Source organism: Phallusia mammillata, chromosome 2 (assembly GCF_965637545.1).
Source record: "Phallusia mammillata chromosome 2, kaPhaMamm4.hap1.1, whole genome shotgun sequence".
In the NCBI taxonomy this organism is placed as follows: Eukaryota; Metazoa; Chordata; class Ascidiacea; order Phlebobranchia; family Ascidiidae; genus Phallusia; species Phallusia mammillata.
The window spans coordinates 23957700-23978360 of record NC_137253.1 but is presented as its reverse complement, the minus strand read 5'-3'; the positions used below and the strand labels follow the sequence as shown (position 1 = coordinate 23978360).

The window sequence follows — 20661 nt, the reverse complement described above, 5'->3', positions numbered from 1 at the left end:
AGACCAACTCGAAATTGCATCCATTACCAGCGTGCAAAGTTATAGTTCATATTCCAATTAGCCAATCAAAAATGAGAAGCGGACATCTTAAATGATCGAAGGGCATGACCGCCCGACAACATGACGCATTCGAACCATGGAAACAGGCAAGGCCTACCAGCGATAAAAAACGAACGGTTAGCACATATATAACCAGTTTTTGCAGACCAATTCGAAATTGCATCCATTACCTACGTGCAATGTTATAGTTCATTCCAATTAGCCAATCAGAAATGAGAAGCGAACATCTTAAATGATCGAAGGGCATGACCGCCCGTCAACATGACACATTCGCACCATGGAAACGGGAAAGACCTACCAGCGATAAAAAACGAACGGTTAGCACATATTCAATCAGTTTTTGCAGACCAACTCGAAATTGCATCCATTACCAACGTGCAAAGTTATAGTTCATTCCAATGAGCCAATCAAAAATGAGAAGCGAACATCTTAAATGATCGAAGGGCATGACCGCCCGACAACATGACGAATTCGCACATTAGAAATATCGACTCTAAAAATGGTTAAAACATGCAATTAATCAGCTTGTACAGAATAACATGAAATTGCAATCAGTACAAGGTTACGAAATTTCAGAAATCTATCATATACATAAACGTGTGGATATATGTCTTGTGCTTATAACAGACTATACTTCAGTGCCGTGCTATGTTTGCAACTCCGCTGTGCTTTTCTATCACGAGTCGATTTAGTATGCATTTGTTTTGACTTAGGTTTTATTTGGCCATAAAAATTGGAAACCTCACTTCAGGACAAAGGACAAACCTAAACGTGTCAAGAAATTACTTTTTTACGGAATAATGCCCATTGTTACTGATTATATGCAAGAACTTTTGCACGCGTGGCACACACACTGCAAACAGGAGATAATTGCCGCACGTAGTGCAGTTATGCTTTCATGTACATTGACTTAATTTGTAGTGAAATACGCAGTGGTGATTACAAAAAAAGCTTTGAGGGAAAATAAACACATTATTTGTTTGTTTAATATATTTCCGCATTAGAAAAAATCTACATGTCTTTGAAAAATTGAAAAATGTCTCTCGCGTAAAGCGTTCTGCTGTAAAAATGCGCAAAGGGTGTGTCGTAACGGCAACGGGATAGAAAAGAGTAAGCTCCGGGCTACAACATGGTATCCAGATGGTTAAAAGCCCCCCTCCGGAACAGTTTCAAAATTGAGGTTGTTTACGGCTAATTTATTCGCATTGGAAAAATTAAACAGATGTTTGAAAAATTGAAAAAGGTCTCTCGCGTAAAGCGTTCTGCTGTAAAAATGCGCAAAGGGTGTCTCGTAACGGCAACGGGATAGAAAAGAGTAAGCTCCGGGCTACAACATGGTATCCAGCTGGTTAAAAGCCCCCCTCCGGAACAGTTTCCAAATTCAGGTTGTTTACGGCTAATTTATTCGCATTGGAAAAATTAAACAGATGTTTGAAAATTTGAAAAAGGTCTCTCGCGTAAAGCGTTCTGCTGTAAAAATGCGCAAAGGGTGTGTCGTAACGGCAACGGGATAGAAAAGAGTAAGCTCTGGGCTACAACATGGTATCCAGCTGGTTAAAAGCCCCCCTCCGGAACAGTTTCCAAATTCAGGTTGTTTACGGCTAATTTATTCGCATTGGAAAAATTAAACAGCTGTTTGAAAAATTGAAAATGGTCTCTCGCGTAAAGCGTTCTGCTGTAAAAATGCGCAAAGGGTGTGTCGTAACGGCAACGGGATAGAAAAGAGTAAGCTCTGGGCTACAACATGGTATCCAGCTGGTTAAAAGTCCCCCTCCGGAACAGTTTCAAAATTAAGGTTTTTCACGGCTAATTTTTGTGTGTTTTGACACTGAAAGCTATGATTTCTATTATGACAATAAAATTCGAAAAAATGTCGCAATGGACGCACAAGATTTTGCATGGTTCTATTTTATTTTGAGTATTTAGATTCTTTGACGCGTGATCACATTCAAATGCTCTTTATCATGTCATTTTTCCATTTATTTTTTCGTTTTTAATTGTGTTTTACATTAATGTTTCATTTGATATGGTACCTGAAATTTTGTGGTAAAATTTTTGTGTTTAGGGGAAATTATTCTGCCAGAATGACACTGGTTAAATGTTGTAGGTCTTGCCGTTCTCTCATTACTTTTACGCAGAACGTATCGGATTAGGATCAGGTGTGTAAAAAGATTTTTTTTGTGCTTGTTGTTGTGGTGGTGGGTGGCTGACTGCTGACTGCTGGTAATGTTAATGGAATTTATTTTTAAACTGAACTGAAGTTAAACCTATCTTTTGTTTGGCTTTGAACCGGAAACGGAATCGAAACAGCGAAGATGCATCTAATTCTTGTGTTATTTTGTAATCACCATTCATCTCCACAAAAGTTATTTAGATTTGAAAACAACGGACTGAGGAATGCGTGAGATAATAACAGCTTTATGGTCAAAAATGGCGATTCGTTTTATAAAATATAATTTGATTAGTATATACAGAAAAAAAAAAAGAATTAAAATTTTGCAAAAAGAGCCCTAAAGCATTAAAAGCACAAACTGGTACGGTCCAGGTACTCGATTATTCTGCATATACTTTATGTTTTGTGCTACTAAAATTATTTTTTGTGTATGTTTGAAGAGACAGTCTATCAATTTAAGGTACTAATGAATAGATAGATGTTAAATTCGGTAATTTTGTGAGAAGAGCATGAATAAGAAATTGAGGTATTAGCAAGCAATAGTTTCAATATTTTATTATGCCATTCTTCGGAAAAAAGTCGAAGCCAAAAAATCTGAATCCTCTGCCAGGAAAATATGTACAAAAAAACACTTCAAAGTTTTTGAAACGTAAGTTAAAAATTTGCGCAAAACAATTAATATTGTATTCTATTTCATCAATTAATAATAAAAAAAGTTTGTTAGTTTACAAGGGTACTAGTAATATGTGAAAGTAAATGCACAAAACAATAGCATTCTGTGAAAATTATATCTAGTGCTTGGTTTCTTATGTATTTGCAGAAGCCCCGGACCAAGGAATTGTACGACAGGGTCCAACTTTACAGAAGCGGTCTAATTCAGCCTCCAATGTGTCCATTCTGGGTGTTGCCAAACCCAATACCCAGTACACAACTCAAAACACATCAGTTGCTGACAAGCATACAGAACCAAAATACAATGAACGACTAATTGGGGCACCACCAGAAGTCAAATATGGTGTAAAACAGCACCCCATGCCTGCTGCATCCAAACCTAAACTAGCTGGTTCCATGCCAGCCATATACTCACCTGCTGCAAGAAACACAGAATTTCAAAGGGTTGACAATGGCATTTCGGTTCGCAGCATCCCAGCTGTAGTTGAACAGGGAAATGGTAATCAATATATTATTCCACCAACTGACAATCATGCAATGTATGTGAATCAAAACAGACAGCCTTCCAGACCAGTGGTTTATCAGCCACTGCAACCTCCTAATGTCCAACACCATGCAGTGCATCAGCGACCAGGCCGACAGTATCAAGGTCATGATGCACACAAAGTAATGCTGAGACCTACACAACCACCTGCACCTGTATTTCACCACAAACCGAATGTGCCTGCCAATGAGCAATTCAGGGGCCAGCAACCATATATACCACACATAAGGTCAAATCCAAGTTTAAATGTTGCTCCTGAGGACTCTGTGTCAAGTGACAAATATGCTCCTGCCAATGTAAAAATGAGAAGATCTATTGAATCATTAAACTCCTACCAACATGCCTCTCCAACATCCAACCACCAGATTGCAGACAGAAATAGCGGCCATTTTGTCCAGGTATTGTTACAGTTTGTGTTGGTAGAACTTGATCAAACAGCCAAAAACATTTGTTGTGTATTAACTAACAACCTACATTACTGATACTGACTTTTTGCAGTCCCATGTATCCCCACAGTCATCGCAAATTGCCTCTATAGCAGTTGTGCCATCAGAGAGTCCAGTCCATTATTCTGGACCTGGTCATGTGTATTCGAACCCACAAGCTGTTAGAAGCCAGGAAAATCTTGATAAAGCCATTAAAACTCCACATGTTGGTAAGATTTTAAACTATGAGTTTTACATACATCCCTTTTTTTAAAGAAGTCCCTTACACCAAGGGTGTGCATTTTTCTTCACTGATCAGCAAAATTTAATTAACCTGGTTTAGACTGCATGCCCTCTTATTTATAACTAAAGTTGAATTTACTTTGTAGCATGCCAGCACATAGTTTGGCTGGTCAGACATTTTAAATCCCAGCATCTTTGTAAGCAGCCCAGCCTTTATTTATGTGATTAAATTTGGCCTTTTGGACTTAAATGATTATGATTCAATTTATCCAAGTTTTCAAAAAAAGGTTTAACTTTTTTCTTATAGAGTTGCTAGATTGAATAAAACAGACATTTGTATGTCCAAATTTAATTGGGTTTAACTTGTCAAGTAGACAAAATAACTCAAAATAAGTGTAAATTTTCTTAAATTCCAAACATGACCTAACATGTTTATCATTTTTGTGGTTTGTCCACAGTTGACGTCGATGCTAATTTGCCACCTGGCTGGTCTGTGGATTGGACAATCAACGGACATCATTACTATGTTGATCATAATACAAATACCACCCACTGGACACACCCACTCACATCTGACAGCTTGCCACCAGGTTGGGAGAAAGTCACTTCAACCAAATTTGGAACTTATTATGTAAACCATGTCAGCAAAATAACACAGTATGAACACCCTCTTGCTCCCAGGTAAGACTATTTTATATATTGTCTACAAGTTATTGCAAACTTTGATGTCAAAAACCAGAAAAGTTTTTGCATATAAAATGTATATATTACTGTACTAAAATTCAAAATTGCCCTATTATGTAAGAGTAACAAATTAAACTGGAGGATTGTCCAAACATTTTTTAAAAAGTGGATGTGGTATTTATGATACCACAACCTTGCCCCTGGCGCCTAATACTACTGTATGCTTACTACGTCTTCCAGGATTTTAAAAATTCAGACTTTTTTCTAATAGGGAAAATGCCAGTGCAAATCCTGAACAACCTCTTCCACCAGCTGAACCAAGTCAGCAATATGATACATGGAAACTTAATCAGGTTGTACCAGCCAATCCTTATCTCAGCACCACTGAAATACCACATTGGCTTCAAGTGTATTCCACAGCCCCACAAAGGTATACATTCCTGTGATACAATATTAAATGCAGAAATAATAAGAAAATGCAGAAGTTATATTGGGTAGCATGTTTCCAGTTTACACATAACAAAGTGTGTAATTATGCACTTAGAATCATAGACCAACATGCACACTAGGATAAAGATACTGCACAAATCACTATCCGAGTCCAAATGTTATAGTGTGTTTGTTACTGTTGTTAAAAGATAATAAATTTACAGTTAAATTTACCAAAACTTGTTTTTACACCATACAAAGCCAGGTAGATAGAAGACAAATTCATACTTGGGGGATAGAACACTAAATTAAAATGAGTAAATGTGAATAAAAATTGAATCAGAACACTACCTTTATTGTTGAGTGTTTAAAAAAAAACATCATCAGCTGCAAATTTGCATGTTTAGGTTTGACAGCAAACTGAGATGGGAGCTATTTCAGGTTCATGAGTTGGACTGTTTCAGTGAAATGCTGACAATGCTAATGAAGAAGGAACTGGAACAGATAGTGATGTCATATGAATCAAACCGCCAATCAATAGTAGCTGAATTATCTGAACGGAAACTTTCATTTGCAAGATACGAATCAAATGTGTGACATTAATACAGCCAAAAACTGTTTCATGCTGCTTTACCAACTTGTGTTAAAAGTTTCATATCAATCAACTCTGTAGCAATTAAGACTGTTTTACACATTTCTGTGGTGGTGCCTTGTGTTTGTGGGTTCATGTTGTCCTATTATTTCCAGTGTTATGTCACTTGACTGTGTAGTATGTTTAAATACGGTGCTCCCCATGTTGCATTACCTTGCGAATTTTATTTTATTGTGGCTGTACTTTAAAATCATTGCATATATTTGTTTTACTGTGGGGTACTTTCTGTCCATACATACAGCATATATTCGTGTGTGTTGGGTTGAGGTCTGGTATTGATGGTGGCTTGTAAGTTGTATTGCTTTGCCAATTAAATAATGTGTATAGCACTACTTGTTGGGTATTGAGAATATTTGAGGTGAGTAATATGCCTTTCAAAGGGTAGAGTAAACCTTGGTTAAACCAGGTCTTCACCTATTCCAACATAACTCAACATACGAATAATGACGTGTAATGTCGTAAGAATTTAACATCGGTAAATCCGGATCTTCATCTAACCAGTTTAGACTTTAGACCAAAAAAATTATAACAATTTTTTAGGTCCAAATGGGTTAGGATCCACTATGGTTTATTGTGTTTGAGTTTTCACATAAATCAAAGAAACCAATGACCTTCGTTAAAGAAAACATTAAAACCGTTAGCAGAAAGTGGTTTCTTTCTGTTGACACATCAATCTTTCCAAAACCTTCATAATGCAGCACCAGCCATCTTGACCAAGGTATATACAGTGGTTCTCTGTTTTGGTGTATTTTGGTATTAAATTTTGTCAACTCTTTTTAATTAGACATGGCTCATTAGGTAGCTTTGTTTCTGTGGGTCTCAGCACCAGATTGGTTAAAATTGGTTAGGCACAAGAACATTTTCTTTGTGGTTTTGGTCTTATCTGAATTGTTGATCAAACAACATTGTTCACTGATGTGAATTACGATATAAGATGTCTGAAAATAAATGCTCAGCTTAGGAGATCTCTTCCAGAAATATTGTTTCTTGTTCAAATCTTCAAGACCTTCACTGTCCTTGAAAAGTATTTAAGTTCTTGAAAAATATTAGGTCATTTGACCATTGTAAGGTATGAGGTACTTCACCTTAACAAGCATTTACCTGGCGACGGATACCACTGATGATGCTATTAGGGTGAATATGTATCCCACAATCTAAGGACAAATGACTCAATGTTTTGTATAAACTTAAATCCTAGCATACAGTGTGCATTGTTGTCTTTATCCACTGAGCAACAAGCTTGGTTCTATTTTTAAGCTATCCTGGCTCATTTTTCTCAAAAAATAGCGATAATATATTAAGTATTGTAAAAATGCGCAAGTAAAAAATAACAACTTTAGATTATGTTCATCAATCCTCTGCTGGGGCCGTTTCATCACCCTCTGTGGCATCAGGTTCTTCAACTGCATCCTCAACTGGTGCTTCAGTTGGTTCTTCAGCTGCTGGTGCTGCTTCCTCAGGCTCTGGTTCTGCAGGAGCTGGTGATGCTGCCCCTAGTTCATCAGCTTGTGTCTCTACAACCTCTTCCTCTTGTTTGGTTTCAGCAGCTTTCTCGGTTGATTCTGCATTTGAGTTTTATTAGTGGTATTTATCATTTAGGTCAGTGGTACTTAAACTTGTTCGCATACCACCTGAAAATTGCTGGCACTCCACCAGTTGTATGCAGAGCACAGAGAACCACTGATTGAGGAACATTTTAAAACTATTTAAATGGGTTTTAAAGTGTATATGAGATTACAAACTGTTTCAAAAAACTTGTAGTTCTTTCAAAACTATTAAGTTTGCTACAGAACATATATGCGTCCTTGTAACAATAACCTGTTTCTTCAGGAGTGTACAGGGTGATAGCGGTGATTTTTCCAGCTTTCCATTTAGGCACAGTAACTGTCATTGGTTCTTCCTCTTCTCCATCTCCCTGTGCCTGAAAGTTTGAAACAAAAGAAATTATTATGTGTTACGATAACAACGTTGTAAATTACATGTATACTTACAATGAAAGTGAATTAGAAGCGATGACAGTGTTAAAGTTTACCGACTGGGTTCACTTAATTGGTTTATCTAATTTGTGGTAAATAGAAGTTTACGGTAGGATATTCACCTGTTCAACTGAGATATATTCACCATGTTGCTCACAGCCAATGTCAAAAATATATTTTCCTGGACCTTGCATCTGGAACAATGTACAGTTGTGAATCATAATATGCAAACAAATGATAAACAACAAAATTTTAGCTCTTTCAACAGTCTTTATTACAGTATGCCAACGTTTCGATAACTTGTGTTTACAATTTATTTCATTACCCTGATGAAGGTGTCTTGTATGGGACATCGAAATGTTGGCATACTTTAATAAAGACTGCTGGAAGAGCTAAAATTTTGTTGATACAATATGCCTGGCAGCAACAGTTCATTCAAATGATAATCAACTTACATTTCCATCTGTCCAATTGCCCTGGAACCTGTGATTTGCATGAACAAATTCTCCTGCACCCTCACACTTTCCATTGATCCAGGTTCCAACATATTTAGATCCTACATATAGCAACGTATTAAAATCACATCAATGGGCAGCATAGGTATATTATTTCATTTACAGTAACTCTTTGTTAGGTTAGGATCTAAGAACAACATTGTCTTAATATATGCCTACCAGTTTCTGCATACACATAGGTTCCTTGACCGTGTCGCTCATGTTTTGACCATTCACCTTCATATGTGTCACCATTTATATAAAAGTACTTGCCACTGCCATGTCTCTGGTCATCCACCCAAGAGCCTACAACAAATTTTGCACATGCAGTCCTTATGCTGCATTTAAAAAGTATGTGCTTTAGTACCTTCATATTTTGAACCATCTGGGTAAATAAAAACTCCCTGGCCTTGCTTTTTGTTTCTTAAATAGTCACCTTCATATCTTGCATTATTTTTGAATCGGTACAAACCCTGAAAAGGAAAATGTAGATTTAGTCTTTTTATGGGAGAAAACTTACCCCAAATCCAGTCTGCAGAGTATGGCAGCAGCACGCGCGATTTTTTTGGGAAAAAAATTTTTGCACGCCAAGTTTTGGGATTTGCACGCGAAAATTTTGCACCAAAGTCATTTAATTGGCCTGTCTTGACCTCTTTTACTTGCTTTGCACCTGCTGAAATTGGTCTTGCACGCGAACTTACGGGTCGTGCACGCGCGCACGCGGGACATGTAGGTCCTGCATGCGCAAGATCTCGTCGGGAACTGCCATGTTGTGCAGACTGGCCACAAATGAGGACATACATCCGTCATTTCTGTGTGTTAAGTATTTAAAACAAAGATCTGGTTGGTAGTCATTTATACTTACATGCCCATGTCGTTTTCCTCTGTCATATTGTCCCTCATATGTATCGCCATTCGGTAACGTGGCTTTACCATGTCCATGCCGTTCACCTTCATCATTTCTGTCTCCTTCATACTCCTGGTAGAGAAAACAGTGACGATAAGCATTTTAGCAAATAAAGTGAGAACTTTTACATCTGGAAACATACCCCCAAGTATGGCCCTCCTTCATCTTCAAACTCGTCAGACCCCAAATCAGACATTGTTAATTAGTTTGTACAGGAATTGTACTATTTAACACAAATAGAATGTGCCGTCAACAGGCTTTAAAATACTTTTCCAAAAACAAGCTTTTGTCTCAATATCACACAACTTATAACTGACTGTACAACACGTTTGAAACTTATTGTAAAGCTACTTTATCATACAACTTTCACGTTGGTTCAATTCAGCGTTTCAAGCAACCAAGAACGGGTCAAATAGCAACGGTTGCTATGAAAAATTAGTCTCACAACAGTCGCAAGTAGACCAAGCATTATCTGAGTGTTTTGGTGCCAATGTGAAGATTTTTTAGGTTTAATTAATGCATAATATTGCAGCTTAAAATCTGCCGCGTACGACATACATAATGTAAAAAAATTAAACTAAAATCAACAAAATCTGAAATGTCATGGTTGAGTTATTTTCGACCTGCGCAATCATAAACATACGCACGTGTTTTCATCTTGGTTTTGCAGTTGCACTTCTTCGGGTTGCAAATCGTTTTTGCAGTTGATTTGTCATTAAAATAAGGTATTAGGATGTTATGTTTATGAGTTTGCCGGTCGAATGCTATCGATGGCATTTGATTTTCACATTATTTGTTTTTGTACACAAAATTGCGCTGTTCTGTGGTTTGATTAGCCATTTTTGTTTTGCAGTTATATTTTCCGTTTATCATGAGTTCTCAAATTAACGCCAAGCCATTTGATTTATTGTTTTCGTTTGGGACAAGTCTGTCCCCAGAGGTTATTATTTCTGGTCTTTGCAAAACGATAGATTCTTCCTGGGAGGTTGAACTTCAAAACAAACAGAAATTGGAAAATAAGTTTAACCTTATTTCAACATTATTATCTACAACCAAATGGAAGTACGAAAATGCATCTGGGGAGACTACAGCCAACATCAAAGATCTGTTTTTGTTAATACTGCAAAGGTATTTGAATGAAAACAATCGAAATATTGATTTCGTTGTTACTTTTCTGAAATCCTGTTGCAATCTATCTGACACTGAAAATTATTACTGCAAGGAGCTGACTAAAAGTGTTGTAACTTGTCTGGAAAGCATATGTTTTGACCTTAAAAGAAACAAGGCTAATTCAGTTTGGAATGAACATATTGATCACACTGTTTTTCTACTGCTGGACAAACTGGTTGAAAATAAATACATTGAGCTCTTTTCACAGGTATTTCCAAAATTATGTGAAATTCTTGTGTGGCTAAAAGGGGTTTCACCACTTTACAACATAACTTTAAGACTGATTTCCAATATGACACAGTTGTTGTCAAAATCTTCTCAGGGAGAAGACTTGCTCAAGATGTCTTTGATGCAAGTGTTTGATCGCATTTGTCAACAAAGTCAGACAGAGATAACTAAAAAGCTTCACACAAATGAATCAGAAGATTTTGTAGAAAATGCGGAAGTAATAGGAAACTGTATAAGCCTTCTTCAATTACTTTTGGAATTGTGGGTTTCTTGTGATGAGTGTTCAACCAAGAAGAATAGTGTGGAAGAAGTCTTATTGCATGTTGTGTCAGACTATAGAACTTGGTGTATTTTGCAAATGGGAATTTACCACAGGACTTCAAGTACAAGAAAAGCTGCTGTAAATTGTATAAGATATGCTTTTCAATTTGTACAACCTCAAAACCTAGAAATAACAGTTAAGATACAGAAGTCCTGTGCATTAAATGAAAATGACACTGTATTTGCTTCCACCAATAATGTTCATTGGTTTGCTGCTTGGCAGCATCTACTTACTGTTTGTGAAAGTCTTGAGGAAAACCAAATTCATGTTATAAGGCCTGTCCTTGTCAAGATTCCGGGATTGTTTGCAATAGAAAAAGATGCTCGAATTCCACTGTCATGGTTGCTGGCGATTCTCAGAAGAATGCTGTCACATGATAGCAAGTATGGTTTTATATAACATATATCTGCTTCAAGTTTTTGTGTTATTAGACTTGTTGTGAATAATTACTGCTTTTTGTTTACTGCAGACATGTTCAACAAGAAGGAATTGAATTGTTCTTACAGCTAAACCACTCAACTTATCCAGTATTTTCTTCACCGTTCTTTTTTTCTTTTATTTATTTTGGTTTGTTGCCTGCACTTCAAGATGAATCTGTTTATTATTGTTCTGGGTATGTAAGATGGCTGTTTAGTTAAGTTTAAGCATATGTTTGTTAATTTTTCATAAACTTACCTTTAGTCAGGAAGCTGCTGAAAACACCATCTCTGTTTCCAAGATGGTTGGTGATTTTTTTAAAACTACTTGTGAATCACTGCCTCAACATGGAAAAGAAACATTTCTGAAAATTCTTCTCACCAGACTGGATAGTTTCTCTTGGAGCCCTGTTGCACTCTTTTATATGATGAGTTCTGCAACTAAAATTTCTCCTGTGAATTGTTGGGGTGACAAAGAATTGCATATGGTTCGGTATGGAACTATGCATATGTAGCATGGATTTAACTCCTATTACACTTAAAATTGTGTGTTATTAAAGGCATCTAATGTTTCACTCTGTACGGAGTCAAAATAAACAGCTAAATTCCACTCTACAAAAAGTCATTCTCCAATGTTTTTTGATACATGCGGATGTTTCAAAAATCATGTTGGAAGACCTGCTCAGTTTTCTTTTATTGTGCGTCAAGGAACAAGTGTTATCAAGGCCCTCAAAACAATGGAATGAGGTGAATTGGTTATAAGATAAGTGAATTGTTACTGATGGTAAAAATGTTACATACAGTACTTAGTGTGTTTGTTATTACAGTCACAGAATATAGAGTCCATGGTTAACCAACAAAATTTCAGTATGATGGAAAAGTAAAATTTAAACAACTTCTGTATGACAATTTTTATGGCTCCATACTTGCAAGTTGACAAAACATATACTTTTATGAAAACTTGATTTATGATTTTCTAATGTAGCTGCTGATGGTAAATAATTTGTGTTGTTGCAGTGCTCAAAATGGCTATGGCAAAATTTCAAAAATATTAAGCAAGAATCAGACTCTGGTCAGTTTCAACCAACAATTTCCAGCTGGTTCAAACAAATTTTTGGTATGACTGGGGATTGCCAGGAACAAGGGGCAATTGACACGTCCATAAATCAGTGTGATATCTTTTTGTTGCTAATTTTTTTGTATGCTGATGGACAATGTTCAAATAATGGTATAGCATTTATTTGTTTTTCTGTTTATTTTCCTGTTTTGAACAAAACTTTTGTTTCTTAATAGATAAATTGCAACCAATGGAGTTTATATTTCAAAACATTACAACTCAAGTGAAAGCTATATCTGACAAAGCTGCTATGCACCCTTATCTCCCGCATCTTCAAATTGTGTTATCATTTCATTTTACTAAGTCTTTGTTAACATTTTGTATGACTGCAGAAAAGGGTATGTTTTAACAAGTTTAAATCTGTTTTTATGTGTGCTATAAAATGTGTTTTGCACAGGTGATCCAATTGTTGACATAATTTTGACTTCTCTATGGCAAATTTGGCCAGGTTTAGCAGCATATGTAATGAGAAAGTTGCCCTCAAGTTGTCTAGCTGTCAATAGATTGGAAATATATTTGTGTCCGACACAACTGTTCTTTGAGTTATCTGAAAAACATAGTCACAATAAATGCTCAGTTTTGGGTCTTGGGCAAAACGTTTTGGCTGCACTTATTTTATCATCTATTCTTGCAGCTGAAAAAGTAATGAAAAACAAGGTAAGAAATTGTTGACCTTTGGTTTTTACATGAATTGCATGAATATTTTGTGCCAGATTGATGAAAGCAGTTTAAGAGCACTGTCAGTTGCATATAAGACAATTGATTGGGCATGTAAAATGTCTAAAAAACACTCTGTAAAACTTCCAAATGACTGTTTGGAAAAACTTACGTGTAAGTTTTAACTTTTCAATGAAACTGTTTTCAAAACTATGACAATTTTACTAATTGTATAATATATGTATATTCCTGTTTAGCGTTTCTAGCATCACTAGCTGGTCAGTTTCAGAGCCTTGCCTTACTAAAGCAAGAGCCCAATCTGGGTGCAAACAAAATGAGAGAGATGAATGATATGTTGTGGTGGTCTCTTGTCCCTTTACTCTTTAATCCGAGTTTAAACCTTCAATCAAGAAATATGAATGGTTTAAGCTTTTTGACACTTGCTGTGGACTGTGTTCATACTACAAGCTTTGACAATTTACCTCATTTGTTTACGGTTTGCAAAACTCTGCTTGGAGAGGTAAAAAAATTGCAAAAGGAATTTTAGTGTTATGGATAATGTAAATTTTGTTACTTTTCTAATGCAGGTTTGTGGCAACACAAAAAATCTCTTGAGTGAAGAAACTGGGACAACTTGCCGCCAGTGCATCAGGTTGTTGTGGAAAACAACTATTGACTTGCAAAATTCCTCAATTTTTCGACCGCTATACAAGACTATGGTTTATGCTATTTTTCAGAAAAGTGTGCTTTTTTGCACATCTGAACCAGTGTTAGAATCTGTTAAGTATGTCCTGGACAAGATACAAGCAGTTTCATACAACAAGCCATTGCTACTTGTGGAAGTTGTAACTGCTTTGTCCAAAGTTTGTCAGCAAATGTTTTTTTCACCAAATCGCCACGAGTTTAATGTTCTAAAATCTGTGTCAAACGTTACTGATAATGCTGTTAATGGTGGTGCAACCACGCGTTGCCTGGAACTTTATGTGGATTTTATTGTGCACTGTGCAACATTTTCACACATTCCGTCCAAAACTATGTTGCTAACCGATCAAGCATTGCTGTTTGCAAAACAACTGGCAGTGGACGTTGGGCCGACTGACATAATTGATAAATGTAAGAACTAACGGTTTTCTGCTTGGTACTAAAATTGACAAACTAGTTTTTTCTTTTATCCAGCAGCTGAAATCAATCTGCGATCTTCGTCTTTGCTTCTTCGACTTGCAAACAACGACAGTGGGTTTGGTTCTATCTGTTTACAGCGTTTAGTAGATCTCGAAAAGCAAGCTGATAAGGTACGGTTACCTAATTTGTATTAAATCTAAACCGGACAATGTTATGTTTTCTACCCTAGAAAAGCAAAGCTCGTTGCCATTTAAACTCCGTGACACACTTTACGAAGCAAAAATTGTGGCAGAACTTTCTATTACTTCTTCCGCATGCTCATGGAGATTGTGGAAATCAACTTGTAAAAGAAACATTAGGGTTCTTGAACGAAAACTTGCAAGCATCCATTCGCCATTTTGTGGAATGGTGCTTGACTCTGCTTCTTGTCCGGTAGTTTTTATCATTCGATCTCTTAACCACTTAAACATTTACACAAATGTATGTTGCTCAGATACCCAACGTGCGATGGCTTATTGTTTCAATATTTAAGGGATAACTCCACAGAGAATGTATCCTTTCCTGCTATTTGCTCCTGCCTTACTGTGGCATTGCTTCTCGGAATAGCAAAGCAAAAGAGCTCGGCCAAGTTTCAGGTTTGCCCATGTGAAACCTGATTTTAACTTTGTTAAATATCAATTGATTTGTTTTTAGCCGCACTATTATCTGAAACTATTCGATACGACGATACCTTGGTGCATGACTCAGCACTTTACTATACGCTTGTGCGCCCATGCCGTTCTTCTGCGTATCCACCACATATTTGTGGATAATGGTAAGCTTTCGTGAAGCGGCTCAAATTCCAAAGTTTGCATGATTGGTTAATTTCGTTTTAGGCAAACTTGATTTGCTGAAAGAGCGTTTTTCTTCTCTGGACGCCTGTTTACAATTCGCTGACAATTCCAGCGGAAATGTAAAGAAAAACTGGGAACTAATCAAGGAAAGCCCTGTTCTTTTTTACCTCGATCCACTGGCTGATTTATCACTTGAAACTATTTTCTGCTCCTTTCCGCGCCTTTGTCATGTGACATGTCCCGACGTTTCTATGCTTGATAAATGGATGACAGTTTCAACGTGGTACGTGTAAAAAAGTTTACTTAACAAGTTTTGGGCAAAAACGCCAACATGGAACATCATTTCTTCGTGGCACTCAGCAAAGCTGATATTTACTGCAAGCCTATAAAGGTGTATTTTATGTTTAGGATGCCTTTACGAAATACAGGGACGACATTACGATGCTTACCTAAACCATTATGGCTTTCTTCCAAATCATCTAAGACCGAAAAATTAAACGCTGGCGAGCGATGTGAAGATAAAAGTGCAGACTTGAATTTACAGAAAAAAATCGTTGTCGGAAACATTTCAAAGGTAAGACGCAACCTATGTCATTTGCATCATTTTTCTGGTCCATTTAGTTGCGTATAACAGCCTTTGCTGACTGCAGAAACAATCTGGATTTGTCCTGGTGGCATCGCTTATTGACAAACCTTCCAACCTCGGCGGACTAACCAGGACGTGTGAAGTTTTCGGTAAACATATTTGGTATTAGTAAAGCGTCTGGTAGAATTAGCCCTTCAGAGGCTATTATAGTGTTTCACAAATCACAGGGCATTAATTTAAGATGTGGTTTTAAAAAACAGGCGCAGATCGTCTTGTCGTGCACAGCCTGTCTTGTGTGGACGATAAATTTTACCAATCGTTATCGGTTACGGCCCACAAGTGGTTGCGAATGGATGAGGTAAAACGGTGGAATCTAGAGCAATATCTTGTGGACATGAAAACCGACGGATACACTCTGATTGGAACGGAACAGACTGAGCAGAGTAAATGTTTGTCAAAGTACAAGTACGTCAAGGGTTTTGGTACAAAAGAGCAGCTTTACAGCAATTTTAATGATTTTGCCTTTAAGGTTTCCAAAAAAATGCGTTGTGTTGCTTGGCAACGAGAAGGAGGGCATTCCGCCGGCACTACTTCGCCGGCTAGATGTATGTTTAGAAATTCCGCAAGTGGGCGTTGTGCGCTCCCTAAATGTCCACGTGAGCGGAGCGATTACAGTTTGGGAATATGCCAAGCAGTTAAGATTCACAGAAGCAGACACAACTTCATAACACCCTTCCATTGTACTTGTGATGTTTTTTGCTTTACTTGATTTCAATCGTGTTACATGTGGTTTTGGCATTAGGAAAAAATCCTATTAGACTTACCTTGTTTTATAACATTCCAGTACATAAATTTGCGAGCATAATTAAGGGACAAGCATAGAACTTTGGAAGAGCTAAGTTATACTTACGTGCACAGCAGTTACTTGATAACTCTGTAGCCTATAGCCGGCAAGTGGCAACCTTTTCTGGCACTGCACACCAAAGTTTCTACACAAACTCTAATTGTCCTTACTGGGTCAGTATGCTTACATTGTAGATAAAACAGGCAGTTCCGAAAGTGGATCCAAAGGCGTTTTCTGATTATAAAGTCTCTGTAGTGCCCGCAAGGAGATATAACAGACCGCTTACATCAGTGACCGGCAACCACCGGTGACGGGCCGCGGACTATACCTGCTGTTTCACGTTAAATGATTTATGTAATGCAATCCTTGCCTGTGACCGCGTTGGCAAGTCCAAATATACAACTTACATTAGCTGTAATATTCTTTTTTTGCTGAATATTTGTTGTTTTTCGAAGGCGGGTCCGCGATACAATTTTAGTTTTGTAACGGTCCGCAGTGGAAAAAAGGTTGCCGACGTCTGACTTAGCTACATAGCTTGCACATATGGTAATCGTATTTAGTGATTTGGTACGTTTCATTGTTTATTAGGCTGTGCCTTCGATACGGGCAACGCTTTGACCTGAAACACCTCAGAATTGACTTCTTTACTCCCCTCGACGTATTTCACCAGCCTAGCCTCCGTCTTTACCCTTACTTCTGTCCAGGATAAAACTTCTGTTTCTAACTTTGACAATTTTCTTTCCATTTTTCGTATCCGCTTGCGGCGCCAGTGGGCTTGTTGGACAAGACGTAATTTCTTGGTGCGTGCGCGAAGTCGGCTGTCATGAAGTTTCCGTTTGTTCTTAACGCATTGATTCCACTTTAGCGTGCTTGTCCGGACAGTTTCCTGAAACACATTCGCATTTAGACTTTAGATAATCTTCCATTGGTTGTTTGACTGAAACACTAGCCTATTTTCATGTAGCCGGCAAATAAAACTACAGGAATCAAACTTTAAAAAAAAACTAGCTTACTTACCGGTCGAATATCTATTGGCAAGGCATTTGCGGATACAGACACCGTCGACATTTCTTTAAAAACTGCTTCTAAAGAAAGCTCCAAACTGTTATATGCCTGTTGGTCTCTGTAACGTTTTCTTTGGCAGCTTGCAATCCAAACCGCACGACGCTTCGACCTTCTGCCATTTGCTCTGTGTTTGCGGGGAATTTTAACCGGAGAGTCTTTTGCTTTGCTTTCTTGTGCATGTGACTGTCGATTGGAACTATCGCATTGTTTTGTTTCTCGTACGGATAGCGACAACGGAGCTGTTGATGCGACGTGATTTTCCTTTGCAGACGATTTTGGTTGGATTCTGTTATCTGTCCTCCCCCTTGGTCGTTTTATTTTGCTTTTTACTCTTTTCAAGAGCCACTCAAACACAAGAAGTGCCTGCAAAATCGGGTTTTAAAATATGACCCCAGGCCGTTGTTGATTTGAAATGTTTCGACCGGTGCTGATAGAACTTCCATGCATTTTCTTTACGCCTGACTAGTGATATTTTAAAGGTTAACTAGAGTCATTTTAAGGTAGTTAAAACATTGGTCAATTATATACTATAAACTTGTTCGTGTTAGTTTTTTTTGTACCTCCTGTTCCACCTTTTCCTTTTCTTTTGTTTGAAAACTTCGTCCTCCATTTTCGCTGTTATGCATTTGGATTAGGAAAATTGTTGATCAAGGGGCGCCATCGTGTTCAAATATATTCTGAACGTCATAAATTTGGATACTTTTGCTGCACAAAACAATGACAAACACTGTGGTCCATTGTAAACCTGTCACGCACTGTTTCATAACAATGTCCATTTTTCTCTAATATTGGCAACAAAATTGAAGATTTAGCCTATTGCTGGAATGTTAGGATTCTTTTTTTCTGTCAACCAAAGCAAGGCTTTTCTGTTTAGATATTGAAATTAGGGTTAGGGAATTTACACTTACAGGGTTGCTTTCAACTACACAAGCACTAAGACGACAGAGAACTTCCCAGCATTCCAAACAACCGATTCCTTCAGGAGCTGTACAGTAATTCGGGTTGGCCTGTCGTTTCAAGTGCCGACCGATCTATTGTTCTTAGGCAGGTGATCGGTCCTCTTTGTTGTGGGCCAGATTTTCTCCACCAAATTCTGTCGGTAAGAGGCACGAAAGAACTACCGTTGCCCAAGTGCCCGTGTAAAATACCCTGAAATCGTGAAAGCTTGTCGCAATATGGACAAGGTTTTGAGGTGGCCACCTGTGGCCGGAAAACGGCGTGTTGCTTTGTTGTCGTTTCACACCCAAGTGTCCGCTGTTCGCCGGGTCTTGGGTTGTTAGTTTAGCGCGTGATTTACACCGCCCGCCCGAATATTCCCACAATTCGGTACCGCGTGTTTGGAAAAGCTGCTGCGATGCGTTTTGTTATGACGCATCATGGGTGTGGGGCAATCCGTCTAATTTTAGCTGAATATGTCGGATTTTGCCAGGGCGAATTTTGACGTTTTGGCAAAGGTGGCGAACTTAATTTCTGGTTATTGTACATCACTGCTCGGTGTTCCACACTGAGGTTGTTTTAATCCACAACTTGCTTAATTTCAAAGCATATTCAACCGTTGTAAAAATCCATTTATTTCTAACTGTGGACCTACTATACTATCTTTAGTTGGAGGACATGTCCTCCTTTTTGACAAAAACCAAGTTGTCCTGGAGGACAGTTTGAAATTCCCAAATGTGCTTCTTTGTGAATTTTTAAACTCTACCAAAAATGTGTGTTACTTTTCAGCAATGTTGTCATGTTTATGGTAAAGGAAATATGGCGGACCGATCTAACTGTAGGTATCAACACTTGGGAACTGGATTCTCGGTTTAGATCTGCACTACCAGTCCCCAGTTTTCAGTGTCAGTTCATCACCACCAACGTTATCCACAACAAATAAACAAAAATATTTTCCTATTTATGTTGTGAAAAATTCTGTCTTTCCCACGTTTTACGCGAAGTGAGGTGTTTACACAGGCGATCCATAAAACATCGCCTAAGCTTCGTGTGAATACAACGGAAGCAGGACGACGTAGCATGACACATTTGGCCCCATCGAGAATCTAAGATAAGGAATCTTTCTCATGACACCCTGGGCGAGGGGCCAATAGAATTTGGTGTTTGTTGCTTGTATGGATAAAAATGTTTCTATAACTTCAGTTCTCTCCATGTATAGCCTACTTGACATTTTATTGTTGTTGTTTTTCAAAGAAAATTTGAATTTGGTTTTAGTATTCCAATAACGTGACCTATAGTGCAATTCGCCAATTTCGGACATGTTTTTTGAATCAGGATTACTAAGCTCCGAATTTTTTTAGAGGGGGTGGGGGAAGGCAATTCATCGTATTCTCAATGCCACAATTGCATCTTTCGTTCTTGAACCTGAACCGAGCTTGAACCCTATTAGCTGAAGCCTGTCTCAAAAAGTCCGGCCCGCCGTTATACAACTATGAAACAAGCTGACGGGCGAGTGAACTCGCAACATCGTACCACACCAAGATCATGTTCGAAAATATATAAATGTATATACCTGACATAGTTATACATAACTGATAAACTACTGTTTGACCGCTGCATAGGGAGTACCCCACGTACGTTTCTAGCTTTCGTGGACACAGACCAGGTGGGCTACGTTTACAGAAAGGTGATGTTAAATTGCTGGAAAAACTTGTGAGTTTTGGTGGCGAGTGAAGCGGCCCACATGTGAGGCGACGACACTTGAAACTCGACGACTCGTGTCCGTACATTTCAACATTGACGCTGATGACGACATCTTCCCAGATGCATCACCGACTTTCGATGATTACAGACGGTCGGTTTGTAGTGCGTCATTTATAAATGGGACTTTCTTCCTACTTCTCTTATACGTTTGCTGGACAAAAACACAATTTTGCCCGTTTTCGGTCGAAGCGATTTTTACAAAGATCCGGTTTTGATTGTTGTGGTCTACCTGCAAATGAATTGCCAATCACTTGTGTGATGTCATCGACAATGCGATAATGCTTTAAAGATTGTGTTAGTTTTTGTTACTGCGCAGTTCTGTAATAAGAAAAAAACGACATC

At 37.9% G+C, this 20661-nt stretch overlaps 3 protein-coding genes across 4 annotated transcripts; 2 read left to right on the top strand and 1 right to left on the bottom strand.

Annotated features, from left to right (window-relative positions):
• Positions 1-2247: 2247 nt before the first annotated feature.
• On the top strand, positions 2248-6214 carry LOC145212727 (uncharacterized). The gene is made up of 6 exons (XM_080080961.1): positions 2248-2882; positions 3054-3847; positions 3948-4104; positions 4576-4798; positions 5073-5231; positions 5638-6214. Exons 1-6 carry the CDS (start codon positions 2792-2794, stop codon positions 5825-5827), a joined length of 1614 nt encoding a protein of 537 aa, XP_079937087.1. The 5' UTR covers positions 2248-2791; the 3' UTR covers positions 5828-6214.
• A 952-nt stretch (positions 6215-7166) lies between these two features.
• Positions 7167-9680, bottom strand: LOC145212728 (radial spoke head 1 homolog). Its single transcript, XM_080080962.1, has 8 exons — positions 9402-9680; positions 9218-9331; positions 8720-8825; positions 8533-8658; positions 8314-8414; positions 7981-8052; positions 7701-7803; positions 7167-7444 (listed from the first exon to the last, which is right to left on the bottom strand). Exons 1-8 carry the CDS (start codon positions 9453-9455, stop codon positions 7233-7235), a joined length of 888 nt encoding a protein of 295 aa, XP_079937088.1. The 5' UTR covers positions 9456-9680; the 3' UTR covers positions 7167-7232.
• Positions 9681-10085: 405 nt separating this feature from the next.
• Positions 10086-16533, top strand: LOC145212725 (tRNA (guanosine(18)-2'-O)-methyltransferase TARBP1-like). Of its 2 annotated transcripts, none has more exons than XM_080080960.1 (19): positions 10086-11362; positions 11449-11592; positions 11661-11888; positions 11956-12142; positions 12413-12623; positions 12689-12850; positions 12910-13169; positions 13226-13343; positions 13427-13689; positions 13757-14282; positions 14349-14461; positions 14521-14723; positions 14785-14926; positions 14985-15105; positions 15167-15407; positions 15533-15698; positions 15775-15859; positions 15971-16175; positions 16240-16533. In XM_080080960.1, the coding sequence occupies exons 1-19, from the start codon at positions 10131-10133 to the stop codon at positions 16436-16438; spliced, it is 4806 nt and encodes a 1601-aa protein (XP_079937086.1). In that variant the 5' UTR covers positions 10086-10130; the 3' UTR covers positions 16439-16533. The 2 variants fall into 2 exon arrangements, with proteins under 2 accessions (XP_079937086.1, XP_079937085.1); XM_080080959.1 differs by having other exon boundaries at positions 14346-14461.
• Positions 16534-20661: the final 4128 nt, after the last annotated feature.

Excerpts from the sequence above, each read along its gene's own strand:
- LOC145212725 (XM_080080959.1), top strand. The coding sequence starts at position 10,131 with ATGAGTTCTCAAATTAACGCCAAGCCATTTGATTTATTGTTTTCGTTT. Across the intron at positions 15,106-15,166 it reads CCACATATTTGTGGATAATG|GCAAACTTGATTTGCTGAAA; the intron begins GTAAGCTTTCGT and ends ATTTCGTTTTAG. Across the intron at positions 15,699-15,774 it reads TTGTCGGAAACATTTCAAAG|AAACAATCTGGATTTGTCCT; the intron begins GTAAGACGCAAC and ends TGCTGACTGCAG.
- LOC145212727 (XM_080080961.1), top strand. The coding sequence starts at position 2,792 with ATGCCATTCTTCGGAAAAAAGTCGAAGCCAAAAAATCTGAATCCTCTG. Across the intron at positions 2,883-3,053 it reads CACTTCAAAGTTTTTGAAAC|AAGCCCCGGACCAAGGAATT; the intron begins GTAAGTTAAAAA and ends ATGTATTTGCAG. Across the intron at positions 4,799-5,072 it reads GAACACCCTCTTGCTCCCAG|GGAAAATGCCAGTGCAAATC; the intron begins GTAAGACTATTT and ends TTTTTCTAATAG.
- LOC145212728 (XM_080080962.1), bottom strand. The coding sequence starts at position 9,455 with ATGTCTGATTTGGGGTCTGACGAGTTTGAAGATGAAGGAGGGCCATAC. Across the intron at positions 9,332-9,401 it reads AAGGAGGGCCATACTTGGGG|GAGTATGAAGGAGACAGAAA; the intron begins GTATGTTTCCAG and ends TTTCTCTACCAG. Across the intron at positions 8,659-8,719 it reads AGATGGTTCAAAATATGAAG|GCTCTTGGGTGGATGACCAG; the intron begins GTACTAAAGCAC and ends AATTTGTTGTAG.